Genomic DNA, 24,073 nt, shown 5'->3' on the forward strand with positions numbered 1-24,073 from the left:
CCCAGGCCCTGTAACAGGCCGTGGGGAGAAGATCGCAGTGGGGTACAGCTCGCTGCCCCCCTCCCCACCCTGCAGCACCTGGGGCTGGTTGGCTGTCCAGTGACTTGGGCGGGGGGGGGGGGGCACAGGCTGGTGCCAGCATCGGTCACCTCTGGGCGCTCAGTGGGTGCCACAAGCTGGCACCGGGGTCACCCCCCTCCCCAGCATCCCCCTCCCCCCCCACGTATCCCCTCTCAGCACCCCTCCCACCCAGCATCCCCCGCCCGGGGGCACCCAGCCGCCCCAGCTGCCCGCGCTCTGCGCGCCCCGCGGTCCCGCGGCCGGGGCTGCCCCCTGCCGGCTGCAAGGACACCGCCCCCCCACCCCCCCCGGCCCCCCAGCCCCCGGAGGGGCGGGCGGGCAGGGCTGAGGGAGCTGAGGACCGTCCGGGGTGGGGGGGTTGGTGCTGCAGGGCTGGGGATGCTCTGACTGCTGGGGGGGTGGCTGTCACTCTGGCTCGGGACTGCCTGCCTGGTCGGACCCCTTCCTCCCCTGCTCCTCCTCTTCCCCAGGAGAGAGGGGCAGAGCCAGCCCGGCTGGGTCCGTGCTTCCTCCACCTCAGCCCCTTCAGCTTCCCCCACTGCAATCACAGAGTGGTTTGGGTGGGAAGGGACCATCAAAGCCTACCCAGTCCACCCCCCCTGCCAGGAGCAGGGACATCTCCAACCGGATCAGGTCGCTCAGAGCCCCGGCCAACCTGGCCTGGAATGTTTCCAGGGATGGGGCATCCACCGCCTCTCTGGGCAGCCTGGGCCAGTGTTCTACCACCCTCAGTGTAAAAAATTTCTCCCTTATGTCCAATGTAAATCTCCCTCCCTCTGTTCCAAAACCATCACCAAGCCCTGCTAAAAGCTTTCTCCCCGTCTGTGCTGCCCAAGGACTCAGCGCCTGGAAGGGCACAGGTCATCTCCTCAGTGGGCTGCCCCAGCACCAGTTCACCCAGTCTGTCCGCCAGCCCCTGAGCCGGCTGTCCCAGCTGTGCTCTGCCCCTCCTCAAAGCCTCCTCTGCTCTGCCGCTTCATTTCAGGACATTTTATTTGGGAAGACAAAAAGGCAAGGAACGAACACAGCCATTGAAAAAACATGTACATCATGGGACTGAAATAACTTACACTATTTACAGGAACACATCGAGGTATAAAATATATGTACACACCTTGTCCTCTGACAAACCCAGACCGCGGGGCTGGGCTGCACGACCCAGCAGAGAGGAAAAAAAAAAAAAAAAAAAAAAAAAGCCTTCACAAGAGTTGGCCTCTAGAAAACAGCTCCGAGCAAGAAAAGGCACCTGCTATTTGCGATACTTGTGCAGCGGGAAGGGGTGACGGCGCAGGCGACGCGACGCTGCAGCTGCCCGGACCGGAGGGTGCTGGGTGGTCCCCAGGACGTGGGGGATGTGGACGAGCTGGCAGGTAGCAGGAGCAGAGCTGTTGTGGCTGAGGGGACAAGCCCCCGGGAGCAGGAGGAAGGTGCAGGGCTGTGCTTTTCTGGGGGTGAGGCCCAGGGGTCCGGGACAGGACCTGGGTGGGGGGGGTCGGGGCTCTGCTGGGCTCCCTCCCAGTCACGGCTGGAGCAGCAGGTGGAGGGGTTGGGGGGTCCCCTTCCCACCCCAGGAGGATGGAGGGGGCTCAGGGAGGTCGTGCAGGCTGCAGGATGGAGCCAAGCTCCAGTGATCGTACCTGGACCCCGTCCGGCATGGGACGGGGGAAGGACAGGGGCACTGGGGAGCAGGCACTGGTTCTGCAGCACCAAGGTGGGAGGCAGCATCCCAGACCCCACAGCAGCTGTGCTGGGAGGAACAACATACTGGGGGGGGGAACACAGGTCCAGGGATGGGCAGCCAGCCTGTCCTCTTGTGCCCCGAGAGCTGCGGGTGCCGGCGAGGGGGCAGTGCCCAGGGTCCCCGGGTGGGCTCACAGTGGTTTGGGGGCCCGGTGCTTTTGGGCTCCCGAGTCACCTCCAGCCCTGGTGTGCAAAGCTCAGCTCCGGGCCAGCACCTCAGCCTCAGCAGCGGCTGGAGCCGGCCCCTGTGCGCTGGAGGGAGGAGACCCACGGAGCGAGAGTCCGGGGACAAAAGCATCACCCAGCGATGAGAGGGAGGGAAGGGCCTCCCTGGACTGCAGGTATCATCACACCCTTGGCACAAACCAAGGCACCCAAGGGCGAAGCAAAACGAGGTGCACAGTGCGAAGGCAGCTCCAAACTGTCCCTGCACTGGAGGGGCTGGCAGGGGGGCTCAGAGACCGCAAGAAGGGACTTAAGCTAGGCAGCAGCGGAGGTCCTGAGCCCCAGGGGAGCACCCCAGCACAGTGCAAGAGGATGAAACAACTCACCTGCTTCCTCCGGATGGCAAATAGCCCAGGCCGGCACCCCCAGCCCCACCTCCACCTTGGTTGTCCGAGCCCACGGCCCTCGCTGGAGCTCTGAAGGACTGGAGCCCAAGGGGCCCGCCCTCGCTAGGCCACCTGCATGTTGGGACCTTGTGCTTTAGCGTCTGGGGGAACCTGCCTCCCCAAACTGACAGTGTGGCTGAGGGCTGCGAGCCCCTTCCCAAACCCCATTGTGCCAGGGGAGCGGGGTACGGCCCTGCGTCGGCTCCCCAGCCCCCAAGTAAGGGGTCATCCAGGGGGTCCAGGGTCACCCCGGTTTACGTTCAGTGCCTGGGACAGGATCTAGATTCAACTACGTTTCGGGGGGGGTGAAAAAAAAAATCCAACATCACACACGAGAATCAGCTTCTCTCACAGACCGCCTCCGCCCTGGCCAGAGGCGTTTCCAGCACCAGCTCCCTGCCGCTGCAGGCTGCCGCTGAACTACAGCAGTAAATCGGAAAACGGGGACTAGGACCGGCCCATTCCAGCGATGTGCGTTGTACGGGAGATTTCCCAGACAAGAAGGGCTACACGGCATCCACAGAGACTATTGGCGAGAGCAGAAGCAGGAACACAGGCTGAGCCGAGCCTTTCAGAGGTCCCCATCCATCCTTCAACGGGACAAGAGGGACCACTTCCAGGCCGCGGATCAACCCAATAAATAACGGCCACAATGCCGAGGCTCAGTACAAGCATCCCACCGGCAACGGGAGCGAAATCTCAGTGTTGCGACTCAGCTGGGGGATCCCCTTGCAAGGGTGAGAGCTGGGAGCACGGGGCAGAGCAGGATGGGGGTCCTGTGCGCTGCCCAGGGGGAGGCGGGGAGAGCAGGGGGACACGAGGGGCGGCTCAGACATGCAGCGAGGTGGGGGTGAGGCCACGCGTCCCCAGGATGAATTCAAGTGTCAAAACCCTAACAATAACAATAATTAAGAGAAGAAAAACCTAAAAACACAAACTCCCCGCCCTGTCCCCAAAACGAAACCCAATGACGACAGCACCCAGCTTGCACCGTGAGGTAGCTAAACCAGAGCAACACCCAAGAAACGCTCTCCTGCATGGGAAATCGCAACCCATGCAGATACTAAGACACGTACACACACACACACACAGAGCTATGGGATCACAGTCACCCCTTGCTTCAAAGACCCCCCCTCCCCTCTCTGGATGCTTCCTGCGGTGCCCAGCTCCCTCCACCTGCGGGCGGTGAGAGCCCTGAAGCCCCCTCAACACGGGCGAGGCGGATGCTCAGCATCATCGTTGGCCGCCCAGCCCTGGGAAATTAAGCAGGCACTTGCAGCCTACACTGAGGAAGAAACCGGTGGCGAAAGGCGAGGTAAGGCTGAGCCCAAGCCCTCCACGAGCAGGGCCCTTCGCCGGCTTCAGCAGGGAGCAGCAAGAGGTTTCGGGTCAGGCACTGGCAGATGGCGGTGCAGACACCGACGCACACGGTAACACCTGGCTACAGCCAGTGAAAAACACACACGGACGGGCACACACACACACAGGCTGTGCAGAGCTCAGCCACGATCACGAGGGACCCGTCACTGTCCTGGGTCACACCCACACAAGCCGTCGTGCCCTCCAGCAAGGCGAGGCAGCAGGATGGGATTTTTTTTCCTCTCCAAAAGGCAAAAAAAATCCCCATCAAGTGAAGAGAGATGCTCCTGCCTCACAGGATGCAGAGGAATTCCCACACTCCACCTGGAATGGTTTGCTGGTGGCAAACGATCTAGGGCTGGTCTGCGAGTCACCACGGTTGGAGAAAGCAGAGGGAAAATGGTCTGTGCTTTACAGGGCGGGTCCTGCAGCCCCTGGGCTCTGAGATCCCAGTTCAGTGCTGGCGGGATCACGTGGAGAAATCCTTACATTTGAGTTCAAACGCTGCTTCTTCTGTGACAGAGGGGAAGGGAGAACACGTGAGGCAGGAGCACTGCTCCCGAGGTCTCCTTGGCCAACCCACCACAAGCCCTGCCTGGCCCAGGGCAGGATGGAGCAGGGGATGGTCCAGTGAGCCACAGGAGAGGTGGAGGAAAGTTCCAGTGTGAGATGAGGGGCTTGCCAGCCCCTTTCGTGGGAGAGAGGGAGGAGGGAGCCTGAAGAAGCTGTGTCCTTGGGGATACACTCCTGGACGGAGCCCTCAGCCTTTCATGGAGGGTGGATTGTGCAAGATCGTCCGCTGCAGGATTGTCCTTCAAGCGTGGAGTGAATCAGGGGACTTGTGCGAGACCAGTATGTGCAACCCCTTCCTCACCCCACTCCTGGCACAGCCAGCTCCATCCTGACCCAAACTCCAGCTGCTCTTCTTTCGTTTGTCCATCTCAAGGGGGTTAACACGCTGCAGGAACCCACCACAAAACCCCTGCCGAGGGCCAAGGTGTCAAGAGCAGGGCTGGGCAGCTCTTCCTCAGTGCAGAGCAGGGTGGGCACGTGGGGAAGGGCCCAAGAGCCGTGGGCCAGCCAAGTTTATGAGTGGGGCTTGGAGAACATCAAAGGGAACTGCAGAGGGTTTGTCTGGAAGTTGCCCGACGGAGATCTTCCCAGGTTTGCCATGCCTCCACGGCTGTGACGTGGCAAAGGAGCTCAGAGGTGCACACCGCGAATCGCTGGGGACACGCAGGTGGAGGATGGGGAAGGATGGGACTGCCTGGAAATCCTTCTGCAGACCCCCCGCAGCAGAGGGCCTGTCCCACAAGTAATGTCTCCAAAGGAGCAGCCTCTCTGCGCTCCACTCCTGGCCAGCAGACACCAAACGTCCTCAAGGCTGCGGAGCAGAGAAAGACTCCCGCAGGAACCAGCCCCAGAGCCAAGAGGGACAGAAGCAGGACGTCACGGTGGAGGCCGCATGAGCCCACGGTGGCAGGAGGGAATCGGGTGTCTCTGAGAAGGAGCAAAGGAGCTCTGAGCCCCAGAAGTCCTGGAAGGCGTTGCAGCAGGAAAGGGTGACAAAAAAATGACGAAACATTTCCTGGTCACTGGAAAACCATCAAGAAACCTCGGCAGGGGGGAAGGTGGAGCTGAAAGTGCCCTCACAGGAGCTGGCGGTGCTCAAAGTACCAGATGGGACATCATCCATCCCGTTGGGTCAGGCACAAAGAAATCCCCATCCCTGGGCTGAGCTCCTGAGGATGGCAGGGTCTGGATAGCAAGGGAGCGGTGCCCGACCTTCACCCTCCTGTCACGACTTCCAGTCTTTTGGCAGTTCCTAGTTGGACCCCGTGGGCAATCTCCTCCCGCTCCAGAGCTTCACTGTCAAGTCGCTGAGAAACAAAGGTGAGAGGGACGGCGTGACCCCGGGGTTCCGCCGGACCCCGCGGACGCGCTGTAGAGAGGCATCGCGAGGAGAAACGCTCCCCACCCCCAGCCCGTGGCAGCATGCAGCCCACAAGACCCCCAGGCTCCTTTCCCTTGGCAGCAGGTTGCCCAATCCGTCCTGGGGAGCAGGCAGGCCCAATGGGGCTCAGCCTCCAGCTCACCCCACTGGTGGCAGGTGGGGACAGAGGGAAATGGTGACCTCCTGGGGCTGACCCCACAACAGGGCTCCTGCACCCCTCAGATGAGCTCTAACTAAGTGACAGCGCAGGGAGCTGGCTGTGCGTGGCCACCCCAGGCTGCTGGCTCCCGCCCCACCATCCATGCAAGCCACGGCTTCCACGGAGCTGCCACCGTCGCTGTGGGCACTCGGCAAAGAGGAAAAAAAAAACAAAACAAAAAAAGCAAACCAAAACAACGTGGGGGTATGGCTGGACAACGGGGCACGTCACTTCTAGCCAAGATTTATCAAGTGGGGAAAAAAACGCAAAATAGTTTCATACCGTGAAGAAGCAGCTCAGACCAGAGAGAAAGGAAGAAAAAGAGAGAGAGAGGAGCAAAAGCAAGCGACAGAGAGAAAGACAGAGGGAGAAAGAGATGAAGACAAAGAGAAAAGGAAAGGAAAGACAGAAGAAGAGTGCATGAGCGAGAGAGAGAGAGCAGGAGGGTCAAGGCAGACTAGTAGCACGGCCCTTTATGGCAAGGACGCGTCGTGGAAGGCAAGGGGTGAGCCCAGGCACGTAATTCCATAACTTTACCCGGCAGTCACTGTGGCACAGATGGGAGGTGGGGAGGAGAGACAGAGAGAGACAGAGAAAAAGGAAGGGAGAAAAGGGACACGGGCGAAAAGAGGATGTCAGAGTCTTGCTGCCGAAGAGCTCCCCGAGAGCGGCAGGGGATGCCCAGCCCCGGGGGAGAGGGGTCCCTGCGTGGGGGATAACCCGGGGCGTCACCGGAGCGCGGGCAGGGCTGGGGGAAGAGCTCTGGGCACGGCAGTGGGCAGGCGGTGCCGCGGGGCAGGCTAAGGCCGGCGAGAAGAGATGAGGGAAAGGAGGGACTAGAAAATCGCGAGACTCCCCCGTTCCCTCCCTCCATGCTCCCCGTCCACTCAGCGCAAACCCACCCAGGCCCGGGGATGACAGCTCAGCCCAGGGGTCTCCCACCTCCCGGGGGCTCTGGGGAGCAGAAAGCCCGGGGCTCACCTGGAGGCGGTGAAGATGTGCTTGGAGTTGGTGCAGATGGCGTTGATGGGGCTGTCGTGCCCTTTGATCTCCCCGACCGGGGTGAAGGTGTCCACGTTCCAGACTTTCATCACGCCTCCTCGGCAGGCGCTCAGCACCATGGGGCGGCCGGGGATGAAGGCCAGGGCGCAGACCCAGTCTTTGTGGGCATTGGGGATTTGCTGTGGGTACAAGCACAGAGCGGAGATGGTGACCAACCTCATCCGCAGCACCACCAGCAGCCTCACGCACCCAACCTGGGAGGCTCAGATCCTCACTGTCGCCCTGGGGCTGATCTGGATGGTGGGCCTCGTGATGCAAAGGTAGAAGGCCAAGGGGATGGATTTCAAAGTCAGGGCTTGGTTTGTCCCCTGGGCAGGAGACAACACTCCTGTCTTCAGGGAGGAACACAACGCCCGCCGCTGCAACTGGTGCTGCAGCCTGCGTGCCAGGGGAAGCGGGCAACCCCGCGTGCCTTACGGCACAAATTCGTGGGGGTACAGAGCCACCGCGCACAGGCACTGCCAGATCCCCAGGAATGGGAGTGCCCTCTCTGGTTAGGTCAGCGCAGGACACCAGCACCAGGTCCCTGAACAAAGGTCCCCCCAGAGCCTGTGCTGTGTGTGCTCCCCTCCAGACCTGGATAAGCTCCTGCTGCTCCAGATCCCACTTCTTGATGCCGTTGTCCCTGGAGCCGCTGAAGAGGATGTCTCCCTGGATGGCCAGGCACTCGATGCCATCATAGTGAGGGGGCTCAAAATTGTGAGTGGGGCCAATATTGCCCACCGTGCCTTCAGCAATCTCAAACACCTGGGGGAAAAACAGTGGGTGAGAGACCCCGGATGGCACTGGGGATGACCCTCTCTTGGAGAATTTGGCCATCACCCTCTGTTTTCTAGGCTCAGGGCACCCAGAGAGATGCTGAAAGTGGGAGTGGGCATTGACCAGTGGAGGCTTTTTTGGGTCAGAGGTCTCGCCAGGGGTCTTGCCACCAGAGACAGCCCCCATTCCGCTGCATTTTACTCGTGGTGAGTTCCACATGCCTCCGTGAGACAAGTGAAGAGCTTGCAGCTGTCAGAAGAGTTGGAGCCTGCCTCCCTCATCATCTCACCATCCCTCTTCACCCCACCCCGGTGCCAGCTCCAATTCAACCCGCTAAAAACCAGCAAAAACCTAAAAGGGAGAGGCAAGCTCTTGCTGTGCTGGAGCTGTGAAGGAGCAGGTGCAAAGCATCTGTATCAGGGAGGAGAACCCAGCAGAACAGGGCAAGCTGCTAATCTGGGTCAACCACAACATGCAAATACCAGCCACAGAGCCTGAGGGGTGAGGGAGAGGCAAATCCATCTCCAAAGGTGCATTTGTATCGTGGACCAAGCAAAAGGCAAGATTCGGGGTGAGGAGATATGCAAAAACCTCACACGCAGACATGAAAACAGAAATCTGGGCTCAGATTTCAGGAGGAGAGAAGAGACCTTAGGGGTTGCCAACATCTGGGCTTTCCTATGGGACACAGGGCTCTGCTTTCCAAGGAGGAGAGTACCTTCACATAGTGATCTTTGGAGCCTGTGACCACCAGGTCGTGGTTGCTCGCCGTCTGGTTTACCGTGAGACACATCACAGGTCCGATGTGGCCACTCAGCTTCCCGATGGGCTGCAACCTGAGTTCAACAACACGGGTCAGCCGGCCCCTTCCCGGGTGCCGAAGCTCCTCCAAGGGGCTCTCCCAGGCAGAGACCCCCTCCCACAGCCCTGGAGCCCCCCAGGTGCACGCGTTCATTTTGGGGGACTGTGAGCCTCGGGACATGCCAACATCTGGCTACAGATGGGGGACATCTGGCTGCAGCAAGGGGACAGCAGCCCAGCACCCAGCTGGCAGGGAGGGGGGCAAGGGCAAAACCAGGGGGGTACCGCTGCTCATCCCACAAATCTTTCCCCTCCTCTCCTAATCTCCCAGCTCACAGACAAACCCTCCATCCCAAGTAGCTCCGTTGCTGCTCATCACCCCTTGGGTCCCATAGGAAAGTCCTTATTCCATGGCTAAGAAGGCTTTCACTTTCCCCGGGGTGAACCATTTTGGGCTCCTCTGAGCAGACAGCGTCCCCTTGGCACCCACCAGCTGTCCTGCCCACCCCAGCACTACCCCCTCACCTGCTCAGCTCCCAGATGCGGACGGAGTTACCAGCAGCAGCATAGAGCACGGTGCCAGTGGGGTTGAGGGCGATCTGGTTGATCTGGTGCTCCCCCTGCACACTGGTGACAGTGCGGGTGGTGGTCCCGGCACAGGCGTCCCCAGAGATCACCTGTCCAGAAGATCTAAGGGAGAGAGAAGTCAAGGGGGGAGGATGAGCAGAGATTGGGGCCCCGCTGAGGAACTGCATGGGGCTGTTGGCTCCGGGCCGGCACAGGTGGGTCCCAAATCAGGGGAAGGCCCTACAGGTATCACCATCTCTCTGGCCACCATGGCATCAACAAGACCTCTGTCCCCTAGGCCAATGCCCTGCTTGCAGAGGGAGCCAAGGACGTCAGGTGCATGCGTGACATGGAGCATCCTGCCCAGGTTTCCACAAGGGCTGCTCTGCTCTCCTCCCATTCCTCTCTGCTTCCGGCAGGAAGAGCTGGCTAGCGCTGGCAGTCAGCACAGGGAGGCAGAGGCGTTTGTCCTGAAGCACCTTCAGGCCCAGGTAGATGAGCTAAGGCTGGACGGAGAAAGGAGCTCTATGCTGGAGCGAGCTGGTGACCTGGCCTGCCATACTCTCTTAACATTTGAGCCCTGCTCCAGACTGGCAGACCACAGCTACAGCCTGTCCCATGCCCCTTTCTGGTCCTCAAGCTCCTCATAAAGATCTCAGTTTCCCACTGGAGAGCCTGGGATTTACTCAGCCGCGATGCTGTCAGGAGCTGTGCCTTCTCTACAGAGCTGCTGACTCTCTTGGCCACTCTCAGAAGCAGCTGCAAAGCTCTTCAGAGCTCCTTACCCTGAGCCTTTGCTGCAGGAGGTCCCCACAGGTCCCCTCACCCCACGCTCTCTCCCAACCTCCTTGTTCCCTGCGGATGCAGCGCTGCAAACTGGCACTAAAGCAGCTGGTGCTTGGCCCCGTCCTCAGCCCCAGTAGGTCCTGGGACTGGCTTCTGCAAAGCCAGAGATACCTAGAGATGCCCGGGGTCCCCCCGCAAAGCTGCTCCCGCCTGCCACGTACGTGAGGGTGCGGATGCACCGGGCCGAGTCCCGGATGTCCCACACTTTGATGTACGACGTGGACACGGTGAACACCAGCCCCGTGTGGCTGCAGTACTTGATGGAAACCACGTTGTTTGGGTGACCCTTGAGGGAAGCAATTTCTTGGCCCGTCACCAGGTTCCACATTTTGCAGCTCCGGTCTGAGGGAGGAGGAACGTGCACCCAAAGGTGTCAAGTTGGGGCTGGGGAGGGGGTTCTCCCTCCGATGGCATGGTGCCTTGGGTGCAATGCCCCTTCTGAGCATTGCCTCCCCCCACCCACAGGACCGGAGGAAAGGAGGCGGCCAGCCCCAGCACCAGGGCAGGGTAGGGCAAGGCTCAACTCCCAGGACAGGAGGAACCATCCCCATGACACCCGGCACTTCAAACCCCCACCCATGCCGACCTGCTCCCATAGCGTCTACAGGCCGTGACCCCTACGTCCTCTCTGCCCACCACGCACCTTTGGAGCCAGTGAAGAGCAGCTCGTCGGTGGCATCCAGGCAGAGCACGGGCTTGGTGTGTCCTTCTGCCATGGAGACGCACTGCAGCGGGGCCGTCCGGGCGTTCTTGGTGCCACCCACCGGGTTAATGATGCCCCTTGCGTGGGAAAGAAAGAAAAAGCACAGTGGGGTGTGTGCACAAAGGCACCGTGCTGCCCGGTCCCAGGGGCGCGGGAGAGCAGGAGCTGCCTCCCCCCAAGCATCTCCCGCTGCCCGGCAGCACGATGGGCCCCTCGGTGTGAACCCGGCATTCCTGGGCAAAGCTTTGCATGGAAACCCTGGGAATCTCCCCAGGAGCAGCCCCTGCCCACTGCCTCTGCCCCAGCAACGCAAACTGGGGAAGGGGGAGCTGCCCCGTGGCCTCTGCTCTCCTGCTGAACCTCTCACGCCCCGGCCGGCGCCACGGAGCCAGGAGACCCCACTCAGCAGCCCTCAAGGCGGTTTGCGACAAACTGCACCTTCTCCAGCCCGAAGCTCTGCTGGGACGAGTGTGCCAGGGTACCCAGCACCCCAGTTCCTCGGAGGCTGTCACCAGCGGTCACATCTGGAGGCAGGGTCCCGCTCCTTTACATAAGGGTGCCACAAGGGTGACAAAGGACAACGCTGGCATTTGCCCCCAGCGCCCCTGTCGCAACGGCTGTGGGAAGCTCTGCACCTACCGCTGGCTGCGGGCAGGAGAAGACCTGTCCCTGTCCCTGCCAAACCTTCCTCCAAGGGCAGATGCTGTCCCTCCGGACGCAGCATCTCCCGTCCCCTCCACTTGAGCAGTGCTCGGGGTGCTGAGGACCAGCAGCCCGGCCCTTCCAGACCCTCGTGCGCACAGCCACCAGCAGCTCTTCCCAGCCGGCGTCCCGAAGCACGGCCACGGATCCCCGGGCTGTGCCGCTCCGTTCTCACAGGCAGGGAAACTGAGGCACGGGGCTGCAGAAGGGCAAGCCCGAGGCACACAAGGCTCGTTAATTTGGGTTTGGAAATGACGTGCACGTGATCTTTCTTTCTCAGTTCACAGCTGCACTTACAAATTCAAATTAAATAGCCCTCCCCTGACCTCTAGTGTTCCTGCTCGTCTGGAGGTGACGCTGAACCTAACTGGAAATCCCGGCTCCTGATGTTGCTGATGGGCTTGGGCTGCTGCCTGCCTGCAAACTGCTCAGGGTGACGCAGCACGGACACGTCAGGTGCCACCTCCCCAGGGACCGGGGGGAACTCGGGGCGCGGGACAGCCGGGTGACATTCCTAAGGGACGGGGGAAAGGTGGCCCTCGTGTTGGGAAACCTCTGTAGGCAGGAGGGTGCAGTGGGACAAGCCCAGGAGCACCTCAACGCCAAGGCTGAGCTCTACACTGCAATCGGACTTGGTTTCTTTGGGAGAGAGATTTCCCCACCCACACCCCAGCACCAGGGAAGCACAACCAGGCGTGCGGAGCACCTGGAGATATTTGCCCGGAAGACGCTTGCAAGAAGGACACACTGGGAGTGCCCAGGGTTGCCTGTCCCCTTCCCCAGCATCACACTGTCCTGCTGGAGAGCTGCGGGATGGGATGGGACATCGTGCTGACGAGAACCCGTCAGAGCCGGAGGAGAACATGCTGCCACCCCAAACCAGCCAGCGCCCGTAGGAGAGCCCGGCGCCACGTTCCAAGGGCTGGAACGTCCCAACCCGAGGGGACAGCGTGGGACACTGGAGCTGGCATGCCAGGAGGGGACGGCAGACACAAGCTGGGCGGTGGGGGAGAGCAGAGAGGCGCAGGTGGAGCATGCAGGGACGAGGGAGAGCAGACTCGTGAGACAGAGAGAAGGAGAGGAGGAAGGGATAATAAATAGAAAGTTGTCTATACCTCAGCACCTCCGAGACAGAGGAATCGCTGTCATCAGACCTAGGGGCAGAAAATTAGCAGGATTATGGGAGAGAAAACCCAGACTAGAAGAGGCAGCAGAGGAGTCAGAGATGGAGGATTGTTATTGCATCCAAGTCAGTGCAGGACAGAGAGAAGGAGGAAGGGAGAGAGCGAGAAAGAGAAGCACACACGGAGAACCAAGGGCGAGGGCGGAGGAGCAGGAGGGCACGTGAGGATCAGGCAGCAGGTCTCCATCAGGGAACGTCAGCGCCGCTAGCAATGCTCCGAGATGAGGGCAGCTGCCCGACCTGCTGCGGGGAGAGGCTGGGAGGCTGGAGCAGCATTTGTGGGTTGGTGCCAGTCCTTCAGCTTCCTGCGAGACCCCGTCCCGCCTCACCCCATCCTGCTCCATAGCCTCTTCCAGTGATCCAAGTCTGGCACAGCCGTGGCTCCAAGCAGGGCTTAGCCAGAGGCCGGGACTGCGAGCTCCTGCAAGCGGCCAGCTCGGAGGGGACACACAGCAGGGAGGACGGGGCAGGGGTCCAGCATGGCCCTTGCAGAGCATCTGCTCCCTCACGGAGAAGAGCAGAGAGCGAAAACGGTGGCAGGAGGCTGGCTGGAGCCGACCCAGGTCCTGTGCTCCCACATCCCACCGTGGGACCCAGTACACGCCATTTGCTGTGATGGTATGGGTCCCACTCCCTCAGAGCCTCCCGCTCCACCAGAACTTACTTATCCAAGGCAGATCCCTGGCTCTGGTTGCTTGTGAGACGAGAGAAGACATTGCGGTCATTGCGTGGACGGGTGGGTGGGGATGAAGGAGGCGTGAAGCCAACATCTGGAGGCCTGAGCCAGGAAGGATTAGAGGGACGCATGACTTGGGAACTGCTCGCTTGGCACACCAGGTTCCCAGCAAGACCTGGCCCCAGCCAGCATCTCTCCCCACTTCTCTGGGCCACCCAACCTGTCCCTGCACAGGTGGCCATTTCTCCAGCGCCCAAGCTCACCTGCCAGGTTGCCCACGGTCATAGGATTTCCTCCTCGTCAGAGGCGAAGTGTCCGAGCCCCGAGATTGCCTGGGACTAAAACAAGTGCAACAGAGCACAGTGGGTGCCTTCCCCCCCGCTCAGATCCCTCCATCTTGAACAGCCATGTCTTGTCTTTCCCAGCAGAGCAAAGGATCTTGGGCTGCCCAAGATCACAGGATGCCTCGAGTCATCCCATGAGTGCAGAGGTTTGTGGCAACCCAAGAAGCCTCCAAGAACCCAGGGCAGCAAGCCAGGGACCCTCACACACCCCCCTTCTTTCCCTCCTCCGGGAGCAGCCAGCTCTCCATCCGCAGAGGATACCAACATACTCCTAGACACTCTCCCAGGCCCACTGGAGAAATCCACCACTGCTTGCTGCAGACAAGCCTGGACAGATGCAGAACTGGTCTCACCCTCACCGCTCTGCAACTCCACAGCTTCCCACCTGCTGGCCCATGCCTCCACGAGCCTCCCAACGCCCAGAGACCCATCACCTCACGCTCACAAGGTGCTTCCTCGTGTGGGCAGGCTGATGGTGCGCGACACCTTCTCCTTGTAATAGGGGTCTCGGATGGAGAAGCTGACCCCATCCTCTTTGATCTCCATGAGGGATGCCAAGGACTTGGTGATGTTCTTCGTGGAGACATCCAGCGTGGGTCCGAGACACTCAGCCGACACCGCCTTCATCTGCCCTGAGAGCTTGGGCTCTCCCTAGAGCAGGGCAGAGGGCTCAGGCACAGGCAGCACGGGGGGAGGACAACGCGGGGAGGACAACGGGAGCAGCCAGAGCACTGTGGGCTGGAGCAGCCCGTGTGCCCTGGCCACAGGAGCTCGAGTGCCCCCTGCATCGTGCTGGGATGCCCATCACAGCACCGGCTCTCCACACTCTAAACAAACATGCCAGCCTGTGCAGAACAACAAGCTTTCCTCTGCCTTCACCCACGACGGATGCAGCACTGCACGGGTGCTCACTCAAACCTGGGGTGCACCGGCTGGTGTGGTGGATGTTTCCCAAGGCTCTGGTGCTTCAGAGGCCCACAGGACCTCACCTTACAGCTGACTGCACCCAGAGTCCAGCCATCTGCCTCATGCCAAGCCCGGCTCTCCAAGGGTCAGACTACAGAGCAGAGGCCTGGAGCATCATCTGAACAACATGCCCCTCCATTCCTCCTCCCGTTCCCTGTGACAGAGCCACACAGCAAGGCCAACTGACCTTGAACTTGAAGTCATCTTGGCTTGCTGAGCCCTTCATGGTGAAAGACTGGGAGATGCTGCAAAGAGAAGGAAGCAAAAATGGATCTTCAGTGCCCTTTCAGAGACCTGTTTGCCACTGGCCCACCAGACTCCTTGGGTCACCCCCTGCTCCCCAGCACCCTTTCTCCAAGGAATGACCCAGTCTTCACTTCCTCCTGGTGTCTAAGAGACATCTCTGCTCTCCTCCCCAAGGGCTGGGCACTACAGCAAAGTTTAGGTGGGGTTTTGTTCATCCATGTCCAGCTGTGAGGTTCCATGGGTGGCACCAGACATCCCACCCCACCCCTGGCCTCCCCAGCCACCACCAGCTCAGGTGGGGCTAGGCTGGGCACTCACCTCCCATCTGAAGCCAGGCTGAACTCTGAGACCTCCTCGTCCGTGCTGGTGTAGCCGTTCTCTGTGCAGGAGGGTAACAGCACATCAGCAGCGCAGAGGGGACCCCATCGCGCTGAGCCCCATCTGAGCCACGCAGCAGAGGGGGCAGCTGGGGAGGGCAGCCGGTCCTCGTCCCTGTTGTGTGGTGGCTGGAGCACACCTCCCCACCCAGCATTGCCCTCGGGCCAGCTCTGGGCACGCTGGTGCCAGCCACGGCGCCTCCAGGTACTTCTTTGGGGGTCAGCATGGGTGGGCACCCCGCCCCACAGGCAGCACACCCGGCCCAAGGACGCGCCAGCCCCGGGTCCCACCTTGCTGGACATTGTGGATGAGGGCCTGCAGCTCAGGGTGCGACTCGGCCTTCTCCCGCAGGGCATCCAGGATGGCGTGGTTCTGCGAGGAGCCTGTCATGTCCGTCTGCCGCAGGCGCCCCTCCAGCAAGCGGATCTGGGCCTCCTTCTGTGCCACCTGCAGCCCCTGGGGAAGGACGGCCACGCCGAGCCTCAGGCAGGTGTCTCGGGTCCCCGTCACCAGATCCCCACCCTGGCACCCTGCTCCCCTCCCCAGCTACGGGAAACCCCGCAATGCATCCGGGTCCCGGCTTGGCCCCGCACCTTGTCGATGGAGGCCTTCAGAAAGTTGTCCAGCAGGAGCCGGGCTTCGGCCAAGGAGCAGGAGCTGATCACCACCGAGGTGTCCGTGGAGTCCAGCTCCTCCTGAAACATGGAGGGATGGGTGTTGGATGCAGTGGGGGAGCTTTGCCGCTGGGCATGGGATGGGCAGAACGGGCATCGCAGCCAGTACAGCATCACCACCGTCCTGCCAGCATCACCCAGCCCCAACACTCGCTCTCCTCAGTCTGCCCAAGTGGCTACGGCGGCGATCTGGCCATGGAGACGGCCAACGCAACCTGAAGGGCTTCTGTGTTGCTACAGGAATCCTGGTGCCAACACGTAATTGGACACTAATCTGCAAACACCAGCCTCGCCCAAATCCACAGTAGATCAGGTCACCAGCCCAAAGGTGAATTAACAACAGTCCTTTCTTCCCTGAGAATCTAGGTGACAACCAGGGACAGCATACGGCCTTCAGCCAAGGCTGCAGCTGCTAGAGGGGAGCCAGGGGCCACGCAGCACCTCCAAGGCGTGCCCGGTGTCTAAACCTGCTGGAAAAAAAGTCAGTTCTCCCCGGGCTATTTCCAGTACATGTACGTGACCACCACCATGGGCAGGACGGGGGCTGCGGCTTCCCTACATGCTGGAGTGGTGGGGTGCGAGGCACCAGCAGCCTATCCATGGATGTGCAAGGACCTGGTGGCACTCCTCTCCACAATTAGACACCTAATGAGAAGCGACTGTGTGGGTGCAGCCCCACAGAGTATGCGGCATGGCTTGGAGGAGGACTCCAGGACGGCCGGCCTGGCCATTCCCAAGGACACCCTCTCCTCCGAGGGATGTTCCTGCTCCCACCCTGCCAGCTGGGCCCAGTCCGGCCGCCCACCTTGGTCTCCTCGATCTGCATGATGGTGGCCTGGCAGTCGGAAATGCTGTCGTTGATGTAGTCGATGTTGGCCCCTAGCACCTCGATCTCCTCGTTCAGCTCCTGCAGCCCCTTCTGCTCCTTGGGGCTCTCTGCCTGTAGCTTCGCCCTCTTGCCCAGCAACGCTTCCTGCAGCAGCGCCAGCTCCTCGCGTTTCTGGGGGAAAAGAGAGGGGGATTGGCACTATTGGCACGGCTGTCCCCTTGCCCCACACCCCGCACCCAGCCCTCTCTGTCCCCAGCGCCACCGTCACCTTGATGAGGCGCTCCATGTCAGCCTCCAAGTTGACGATGGTCATCCTCTGCATGACGATGTCGAAGATGCGCCGCTCCAGCGACTGCCACTTGAGGCGGGCGGCTTTGCTGAAGGTCTGGCTCGTCCCTTTCTTGGGGAACTTCTTCCTGCAGCCGGAGGGGAGAAGAAGCACATGGGTAACCCAAAAGGATGCCTGGAGCGGAGGAGGCATCTGCATCGTTTCTGGATTGCCCAACTTTTCCGCCACCCCTTAGCAAGGAGAGGGACAAGAGATGAGCCCAGCAGGGTTTGTGCCGTGGCGTTTAATGCTTGTGGAAGGCCAGCACTGGGCTCAAGCCCAGGTGACAGTCAGCCACACGCTGCCAGCACAGCCTGTCACTGGGTCAGTGGTTTAACACGAGCCAAATGCACAATAAGAAGCTGGTGTTCAACCTCTGCCACCAGCCAAAAGCCAGACATGGGAGTCCTGGGACGCCTCGTCACCCGTCCTCGCAGCCCCTGCCCTGACCTGGCGGGCCGAGCCCCATTCACGGACGACGAAGGGTCTCCCAGGAAGTTGTTGATTTTCCTGTTCCATTGGCGCACGATGCTGGAGACGGAGCGAGCGCCGGACTCGGGCTCGGAGGAGGTGGTGCTGGCCGAGACCTCCGCGCCTGAGTCCAGCATGGCTGGCTTCTGGCTCGTCCTGCCTGCGACCCGGTCTGACATGGGCTTGGCGAGCCGGCGCAGCGCCGAGACCTGCCCAGAGGAGGGGCAGAGGAGAGGGTGTCAGACGGGTTGTCCTCAGCCCAAACCTGTTGCCATCACCCCCAGGTCTCCACAGGACCAGGAGCGGCAGCTCTGGAGTCCCAAAGCCCCAGGGCCATTTGTGTCCTGTGGGTCTCCCCGCTCCCTCACAACCCATCCCCTGCCGCCGGGCTCAGCTGCCCCAGGAGGTTGGCAATTCCTCTGCTGCCTGCAACCAACTCCCACCTGGTTACTGAGCCACCAAAACCCCCCACTCTTTTGGGAAACCCCCTGCCATCACTGGCCCTGTCTGGAGGACAGAGTGTCTCCGAGCCAAGCGCTGGGGCCAGGACCCCCATGGGGGCTGGGGGCTACGTGAAGGCAACCCCTCATCCCGCCCCTCACCTCCTGGGTTTTCCTCCGCAGCACTATTTCCTGCTGTCGCTTCTGAGACTCCAGAGCCCGGATCTGAAACTGCACAAGGGAGAGAGGGATCCCTGGGGTCCTGCCCAGAGACCCCAGGTTCCAGTGCCGGGGTTCCCACCACCGGAATTCGGAGCAGTTACTTCGGCATCAACGGTCTCACTTCTGATTTTTAAGAGCAGCAGGTTCCCAGCCTCGAGGCTGGCGCTGATGGCACGCTGCCCCGCCGAGCACGGTGAGGAGCTCACAGCATCTCCCACAACCACACTGGGAGCTGCGGGAAGCCCCCAGGAGCTGTTCAGCCAGGTGTGCTCTGCGGGGGCTGCACAGCCCTTGGCGAGGCCATGGGTGCAGCAGGGCCCTGAGCTTCACCAACTGATATTTATGAGTACCTTGGAGCGTTAGAGCAGGACAAACATCCATTCCCAGACAGCCCAGTGTCCCCCCGGCATGGGGACGCCCAGCGGCACGCGGGCTCTCACCTCCTGCCGGCGCTGCTCCTTCTTGAGCTGCGCAATCTCCCGGTTCCTCTTCGTCTCCGCCAGCCGCCTCCGCTGCTGCTCCTCCCGCATCTGCTTCATCAGCGCAACCTGGAACGGGAAGGTACCGCGTGTCGGCGTGGGCATCTCACCGTCCCAGGGCATCCACCCACGCACCCGATAGACAGATGATATCCTGCACTTGCCACCAAGAGTGGAAAACATCGCTTCTGAGCAGGGAGCCAGACGTGACCAGGGGATGCCCTCCCTGCCCTAGGGTGTCCGGTTACCTTTGCCTTCTTCATCTCAGCCACCTCCGCCTGCAGCTTCCTCAGCTCCCGCTCGTAGCGGGACTGGTTCTTGAGCAGGCGAGCATGCTCCTTCTGGGCTGCCTGGAGCTTCTGCAGGTCCCGGTTCATCTCCTTCAGCCGTTTCTCGTAGTCTGCTTTGATCTTGTTGGCTTTCTCCTCCGTGTAGCACTCCATGGTGCCTGGGGGAGCGAGGAGAGGGCTTGCGATGACCATGCACCTCCACACCCTGCCTGCTGGCACCGGGCACTGCTCCCTCCCCGTCCCACCAGCCCCCTCCCTCGCGCCTCTGCTCTGGCCCTGTTGCAGGCTGGGGTCTGTCTGGGGGCACCCGCTGGAAGAGGAGGGTTAGGGCTCAGCACAGGGTGGGGACAGCGGCTTACAGCTCAGTCGCTGGGCTGAGAGGAGCCACAGACCTAGACCTAGACCTAGACCTAGGGCCATGTGCATGGGTGATCCTGCCCTGCTGAGCCTAGAAAGCAGCTACGCCACGGGGCCTTTGGGGTCTTCATGCGCCTCATCAGCACCTCAGTTTCCCCAAGCGTTCCCACATGTCACGAAGCGGTGTTCAAGGGTGGAAGAGGCTTTGCCTCGCCGTCCTTTCCTGCCAGCTCTCCAGCACCAGTGGGGTCAGGAGCTCTTCAGCTGACTTAGTCCCACTCCCATGGCAAGACAAGCAGGGTCTTGGGGGTCCCAGGGGCTCGAGCAGAGGCAGGGGGATGGCAAAGCTCTACCAGAGCCAGCGTGGCATGCAGGAGGTGGATGCTCCAGCTCCGAGTCAGCTGGGCAGGAGCAGGAACTGGGGCCCAGCGCTGCGGGGATGGGATCCCACGGGTGAGGTGGTTCTCACTGAGGTTCTGCAGGACCCGGTCCCGCTCCAGCTGCGTGTCCCGAATCTTGTTCTGCAGCAGGATCAGTTTCTCCTCATACTGGTGCTTGAGGGTCTGCAGGCGCCGCTGGCTGTTCTCCAGCTCATCAATCAGCTTCTGCTTGATCTCTATCTCGCAAGTCAGATCCGCCAGGTCGGCCTGGAAATTCACGGCTGGAGGCCGGTGGGAGACAGTCAGGCTGGGAGGCATGGGGGAGCACCACGGTGCCCGTGAGCCACAGCGCAAGGAGAGGACAGAGGGCAGCCGATGGGAACACACACTGCTGGGGAGCAGCGGCACCCTAAAGAGCGCTGGAGACTCCCTGCAGCAACCCAGCTGCTTTTCCGAGCCCCCCCGAGGAGACACGGCCGGGGTGTCCCAGCGGACTCTCCCTTCCCAGGACCAGAGCTCAGAGCCAGGAGACATCAGCAAATGCCCCACCGTACCCCGGGCCGCACCGTGGCTCTGCACTTTACCCTTCTCCTCTGCATCCGAGTCCGAGTCCACCAGGCTCTCCTCACTGCCCGAGTCCTCGTCTTCATCCTCACGGCCATCCTCTTCCTCACAGCCGCTCTCGTCCTGTTCCTCCTCCTCCTAAGAGACGAGTGCTTAACCTCAGCTCGCAGTGTGGCCTTGTCCATCTCTCCGCAGCTCTTCCCTCCTCCAAACCCAAGCTCACCCCACAGCGCCCGGCTGCAGCCCCCCCGGCAGCGCTCAGCCTCCCACACAGGAGGGAAGCATCCCACGGATGCTGCAGCACCGTTCCTGGACCCTCGGAGCACACTGTTGAGAGGAGCAGCTCTGTGCCACATCCATCCCTGCATCCACCCCTTCCCAGCTGAGTAGCACTGCATCGCCCAGCTCTCCCTTCACCTACACTTATTGGATCCAAGCCCAAAAAGACGCGGGCTCCTCGTTCCGCAGCAGGGCTGGCTGGGGAGCATTCAGCTCCCCCCAGTTCCAGCACGCACTCCTCAGCTCCACGACCCCTCCAGCTCACTTGCAGGGCCAGGCTGGGCTCGGTGGCTGTCCCACGCGGGATGATGACAATGCTCCGCACCCAAAAACCCCCTCGGTACGAGCACGAAGCCCGCTCACCTCTTCCACCTCATTTTCATCCGTCTCCTCCCCGTTGTCCTGCTGCAGTTTTTGCCGCTTCTTAAATGCTTCCTTCTCCGGGCTGGGGGAGAGCAGAGGGGTGCTGGTGAGTCCCAGTGTGGGGGAGCCCAGGGACAGGTCCTGTCGGGGCCCCCCCTCGCCTCCTGCTTTGGGGAAAGCGGCCTCTGGGACCGTGTGGTGGGTGAAAAGGAGAGCAAGGGCAAGGCAGCGCTGGGAGGAGAACCCAGGCGCCCGGGCTCTGTCTGGGTGCTCTGGCTTTAGCACGGATGGGGGGAGCAGGGTACCCAGACCCCACGGGGACAGACAGGGACCGACACACAGCCTCCCCCTCCCCAGCACTGCACAGCAGCTGCCTTCACCTTTTCCTCCGCTGCCTCCTCTCTTTCTTTTTCAGGCGCTCCAGGTCCTGCTTGGCCCGTCGGAGGACATCGGAGGCCTCCGTCTCCACCGGAGCAGCGGGACTGCACAGGCCGGCCAAGCCGGATGCTGGGGACGAGCCCATGGAGTAGGGGGGTCGGGCAGAGATGCGCGAGAGGCTGCGACGCAGAGACTCGTTCATGGACTCGCTCTCCAGGAGCTTTGTCCTAGGGAGTGGAGATGGGATGTGGTCAAAAAGGGGACATCCCACTGTCCCCACAGGAGGGGATCTTGCCTGGTTTTAGGATGATGTGAGCCAAGGACAGAGTCACCACAAAGCCATTGCCATTCACGTTGGGTCAGAAGGTCAGGACGCTGCAAGACAGGGTCCCAGGATCCCACAAGAGACTGGGATGGACCCAGCTTTGGGGGGTCAGCAGTCACCAGGCACTGCTGCCAGGATCTCCGCCTCCATCAATGGCCACGCAAAGGACGACAATGGCCAAAGCACTGCCCGGCACCAAGGCTGGGCCTCCCACAGTCCCAGTGTAGCTCCAGGTGACTCACCAGCCCGCACGCCCGGCTCACCTCAGCTCTTCGATCTCTCGGATGTAGTTCTGGATGAGGGCACCAATGGCTTCGTTACCGTCACCTGGAGGAGCAGAGGCACGGGTGGGTGGAGGCAAGACACGGGCTGTACCGCAGCATCCATCCCAGCTACGCTGGCTGGGCTCACCCACCACGCCACGCACTAGCCCAGCCTCACCTGCCTTGGCCAGCATCAGATTGGCCTCCTGGCTCATGAGGTGGGTGACCCTGCTGTTGATAGCATCGATGGCCTCCTGCATGGCCTTCACCCGCATGCGCAGGGCGCTGTTCTCCTTCTGCAGCATGGCGTTCTCGCGGAAAAGGTCGCTATAGCCCTCCGAGCCATCCTCCCCAATGACCCGCTTGCCCTGTGGGGACAGGAGGGGAATCCCTGAGTGCAGGGCGAGTGGGGACATAGGGACCCCACCACCACATCCCTGGGGGCAGCTCCAGCCACCAAAGCGGGGCAGTGACAAATCTAAGGAGCAGGAAGGTCTGAGCTCAGCAGGCAGAGGGTGAGAGATGCTTCAAGGCTTCTCCCTGACTTAGCATCCCCAGGAGACTTGCCCAAGGAGGGAGGCAGAGGAGTCTTTCCCACTAAAACCGCCCCAATTCCAACACGAGGAGGAGGCTTTCCGCTCCCACCTCCGTCCCACCTCTCGCTCGGCCGCTCACCGCCTTGTACTCCATCAGCTCCATCTGCAGACGGGCGATCTCGGCCCGCAGGGCGCTGATCTGCTGACTTGTCTTGTCCTGGTTCACCACCACCTTGTTCTTGATGTTGCGAGCCCGGTTGGCATACTTGAGCGTGTTCAGCGTCTCCATGAAGTCTCGGTCCGACGGGCTCACGCAGGCGATCATGATGGTTTGGCTGGGAGGTGAAGGTCAGGACAGTTTCCCCCACCCCGCGCCAACTCAGCACCCAGAAACCCGGGACCCGGCACAGCCCATGTGCCCCCAGACACCCATCCTACGCTCTTCTGTGCTTCATAACCAAGGAATAAACTGGGTTCAGTCCCTCCCACAGCCAGAACACTGGCAAGACCGGTGTTCACGCATCACCCAGCACCGACCAAAGGCCAGACACGCCAGGACTGCTGGGGAAGAATGGGCTCTTTGGAGAAGCACCCCCAAAGCAGGCAGGGAATTCAATCTACCCCATGCCAGGCAACACCACCTGCCAAGTCCCAGATCCGCAAGGGCTCTGGAGTGTTTGGCCAGCTCCACCAAAGCTGGCTAATTGCGTGTGGGACTCGTGAAGAGCCAAGGTCTTTCCATCTGCAAAGTCACGCATTGCCTGCCAGGGGGCATCCCCTCCCCACCAGGCATCTGAGTCCTGAAATTGCTCCTACATGGCTCCAGAGACCCTCGGCCCCTCCAGAGACCAGTCCCGGCCCGGGACCTCCTTACCTGTTGCCCCCGAGCGAATCCTGCAGCAGGCGGGTGAGCTTGGAGTCGCGGTAGGGCACGTGCACCACTTTCTTGCTCTGGTCGCCGAGGGCGCTGATGACGTTCCCCAAGGCCAGCTAGCAACGCAAAGGAAAGCCCCCCTCAAATCCAGCCCCTGCATAGCCCGCACATCAGGCCCAGGCGTGTGCTGTGGCACAGGTTTGGGGCGCAAGAGGCGGAGGCGTGGGGTTTCCCTTGCCAGTCTCAGCATTTGCCCCCCACCTTCCCTGGGCTGTGCCCCGCTCCCACGTGCAGGGTGCTCTGGAGTTTTTTTTTAAGCTCAAGTTAGCAGACCTCAGCCTTTTGGAGACTTGCACCCTTGTGCCCAGCTGTACCCCTCCCCACAGTCCTGCCCTCAGCAGCAGAGCTGCATTTTGGACCCTGCATGTTCCTGCCTGAAGGGCCAGGTAGCACCAACCCCAGCAGAGACAGCAGCAGCCCCAGCAGCCCAGAGCAGCTCCAAGCAGGACCAAAAGGTGTCCCAGCCCCGCCCCAGGCAAAGCCCTGCCTTCCCCCTCCCACTGCACGCCGGCGCCCGGCGCCATACCAGCCCACAGTTGATGGAGATGCCTTCCTTTGCTCTCTCGCCAGTAGCGCCTGTTCGCTTCAGCCTCTCTGAGCCAGCCAGGTCTACGAAGTGAAACTTGGCCGTGAGGGTCTCGTACTCGGTGGTGGGCTGGGCTCCGTCCAGGAGAGTGCTCACCTCCCCGTTCACCTGTGGCCAGGCACACATGGAGAAGGTCACCACCACAGACCCAGAGCGGGCAGGAGCTCCCTTGGCCACACTCAGACGTCAGCAAAAGCC

At 61.4% G+C, this 24,073-nt stretch overlaps 1 protein-coding gene across 4 annotated transcripts in view; it reads right to left on the reverse strand.

The window, feature by feature from the left end:
* Positions 1 to 1,056: 1,056 nt before the first annotated feature.
* The window catches only part of KIF21B (kinesin family member 21B), a 39,909-nt gene continuing 16,892 nt past the window's right edge, over positions 1,057 to 24,073 (reverse strand). The window contains exons 6-35 of one of the 4 annotated variants that reach the window (XM_086765554.1): positions 23,816 to 23,983; positions 23,230 to 23,345; positions 22,495 to 22,690; positions 21,998 to 22,187; positions 21,820 to 21,883; positions 21,234 to 21,458; positions 20,854 to 20,935; positions 20,232 to 20,349; positions 19,737 to 19,928; positions 18,869 to 19,068; positions 18,582 to 18,689; positions 18,082 to 18,150; positions 17,459 to 17,688; positions 16,949 to 17,096; positions 16,657 to 16,851; positions 15,771 to 15,872; positions 15,468 to 15,633; positions 15,118 to 15,178; positions 14,741 to 14,798; positions 14,033 to 14,238; positions 13,507 to 13,581; positions 13,232 to 13,345; positions 12,500 to 12,538; positions 10,623 to 10,759; positions 10,141 to 10,321; positions 9,092 to 9,256; positions 8,484 to 8,601; positions 7,583 to 7,753; positions 6,926 to 7,125; positions 1,057 to 5,671 (exon numbers count right to left, since the gene is read on the reverse strand). In XM_086765554.1, coding sequence (XP_086621680.1) covers positions 5,617 to 5,671; positions 6,926 to 7,125; positions 7,583 to 7,753; positions 8,484 to 8,601; positions 9,092 to 9,256; positions 10,141 to 10,321; positions 10,623 to 10,759; positions 12,500 to 12,538; positions 13,232 to 13,345; positions 13,507 to 13,581; positions 14,033 to 14,238; positions 14,741 to 14,798; positions 15,118 to 15,178; positions 15,468 to 15,633; positions 15,771 to 15,872; positions 16,657 to 16,851; positions 16,949 to 17,096; positions 17,459 to 17,688; positions 18,082 to 18,150; positions 18,582 to 18,689; positions 18,869 to 19,068; positions 19,737 to 19,928; positions 20,232 to 20,349; positions 20,854 to 20,935; positions 21,234 to 21,458; positions 21,820 to 21,883; positions 21,998 to 22,187; positions 22,495 to 22,690; positions 23,230 to 23,345; positions 23,816 to 23,983 — 4,149 coding nt within the window. In that variant the 3' untranslated portion in view covers positions 1,057 to 5,616. Of the gene's footprint in view, positions 5,672 to 6,249; positions 6,492 to 6,925; positions 7,126 to 7,582; positions 7,754 to 8,483; positions 8,602 to 9,091; positions 9,257 to 10,140; positions 10,322 to 10,622; positions 10,760 to 12,499; positions 12,539 to 13,231; positions 13,346 to 13,506; positions 13,582 to 14,032; positions 14,239 to 14,740; positions 14,799 to 15,117; positions 15,179 to 15,467; positions 15,634 to 15,770; positions 15,873 to 16,656; positions 16,852 to 16,948; positions 17,097 to 17,458; positions 17,689 to 18,081; positions 18,151 to 18,581; positions 18,690 to 18,868; positions 19,069 to 19,736; positions 19,929 to 20,231; positions 20,350 to 20,853; positions 20,936 to 21,233; positions 21,459 to 21,819; positions 21,884 to 21,997; positions 22,188 to 22,494; positions 22,691 to 23,229; positions 23,346 to 23,815; positions 23,984 to 24,073 lie in introns of those variants that run through there. The other 3 variants (XM_086765552.1, XM_086765555.1, XM_086765553.1) reach the window with 3 other exon arrangements.

The sequence above is a fragment of the Chlamydotis macqueenii genome, chromosome 23 (assembly GCF_036417535.1).
Source record: "Chlamydotis macqueenii isolate bChlMac1 chromosome 23, bChlMac1.mat, whole genome shotgun sequence".
In the NCBI taxonomy this organism is placed as follows: Eukaryota; Metazoa; Chordata; class Aves; order Otidiformes; family Otididae; genus Chlamydotis; species Chlamydotis macqueenii.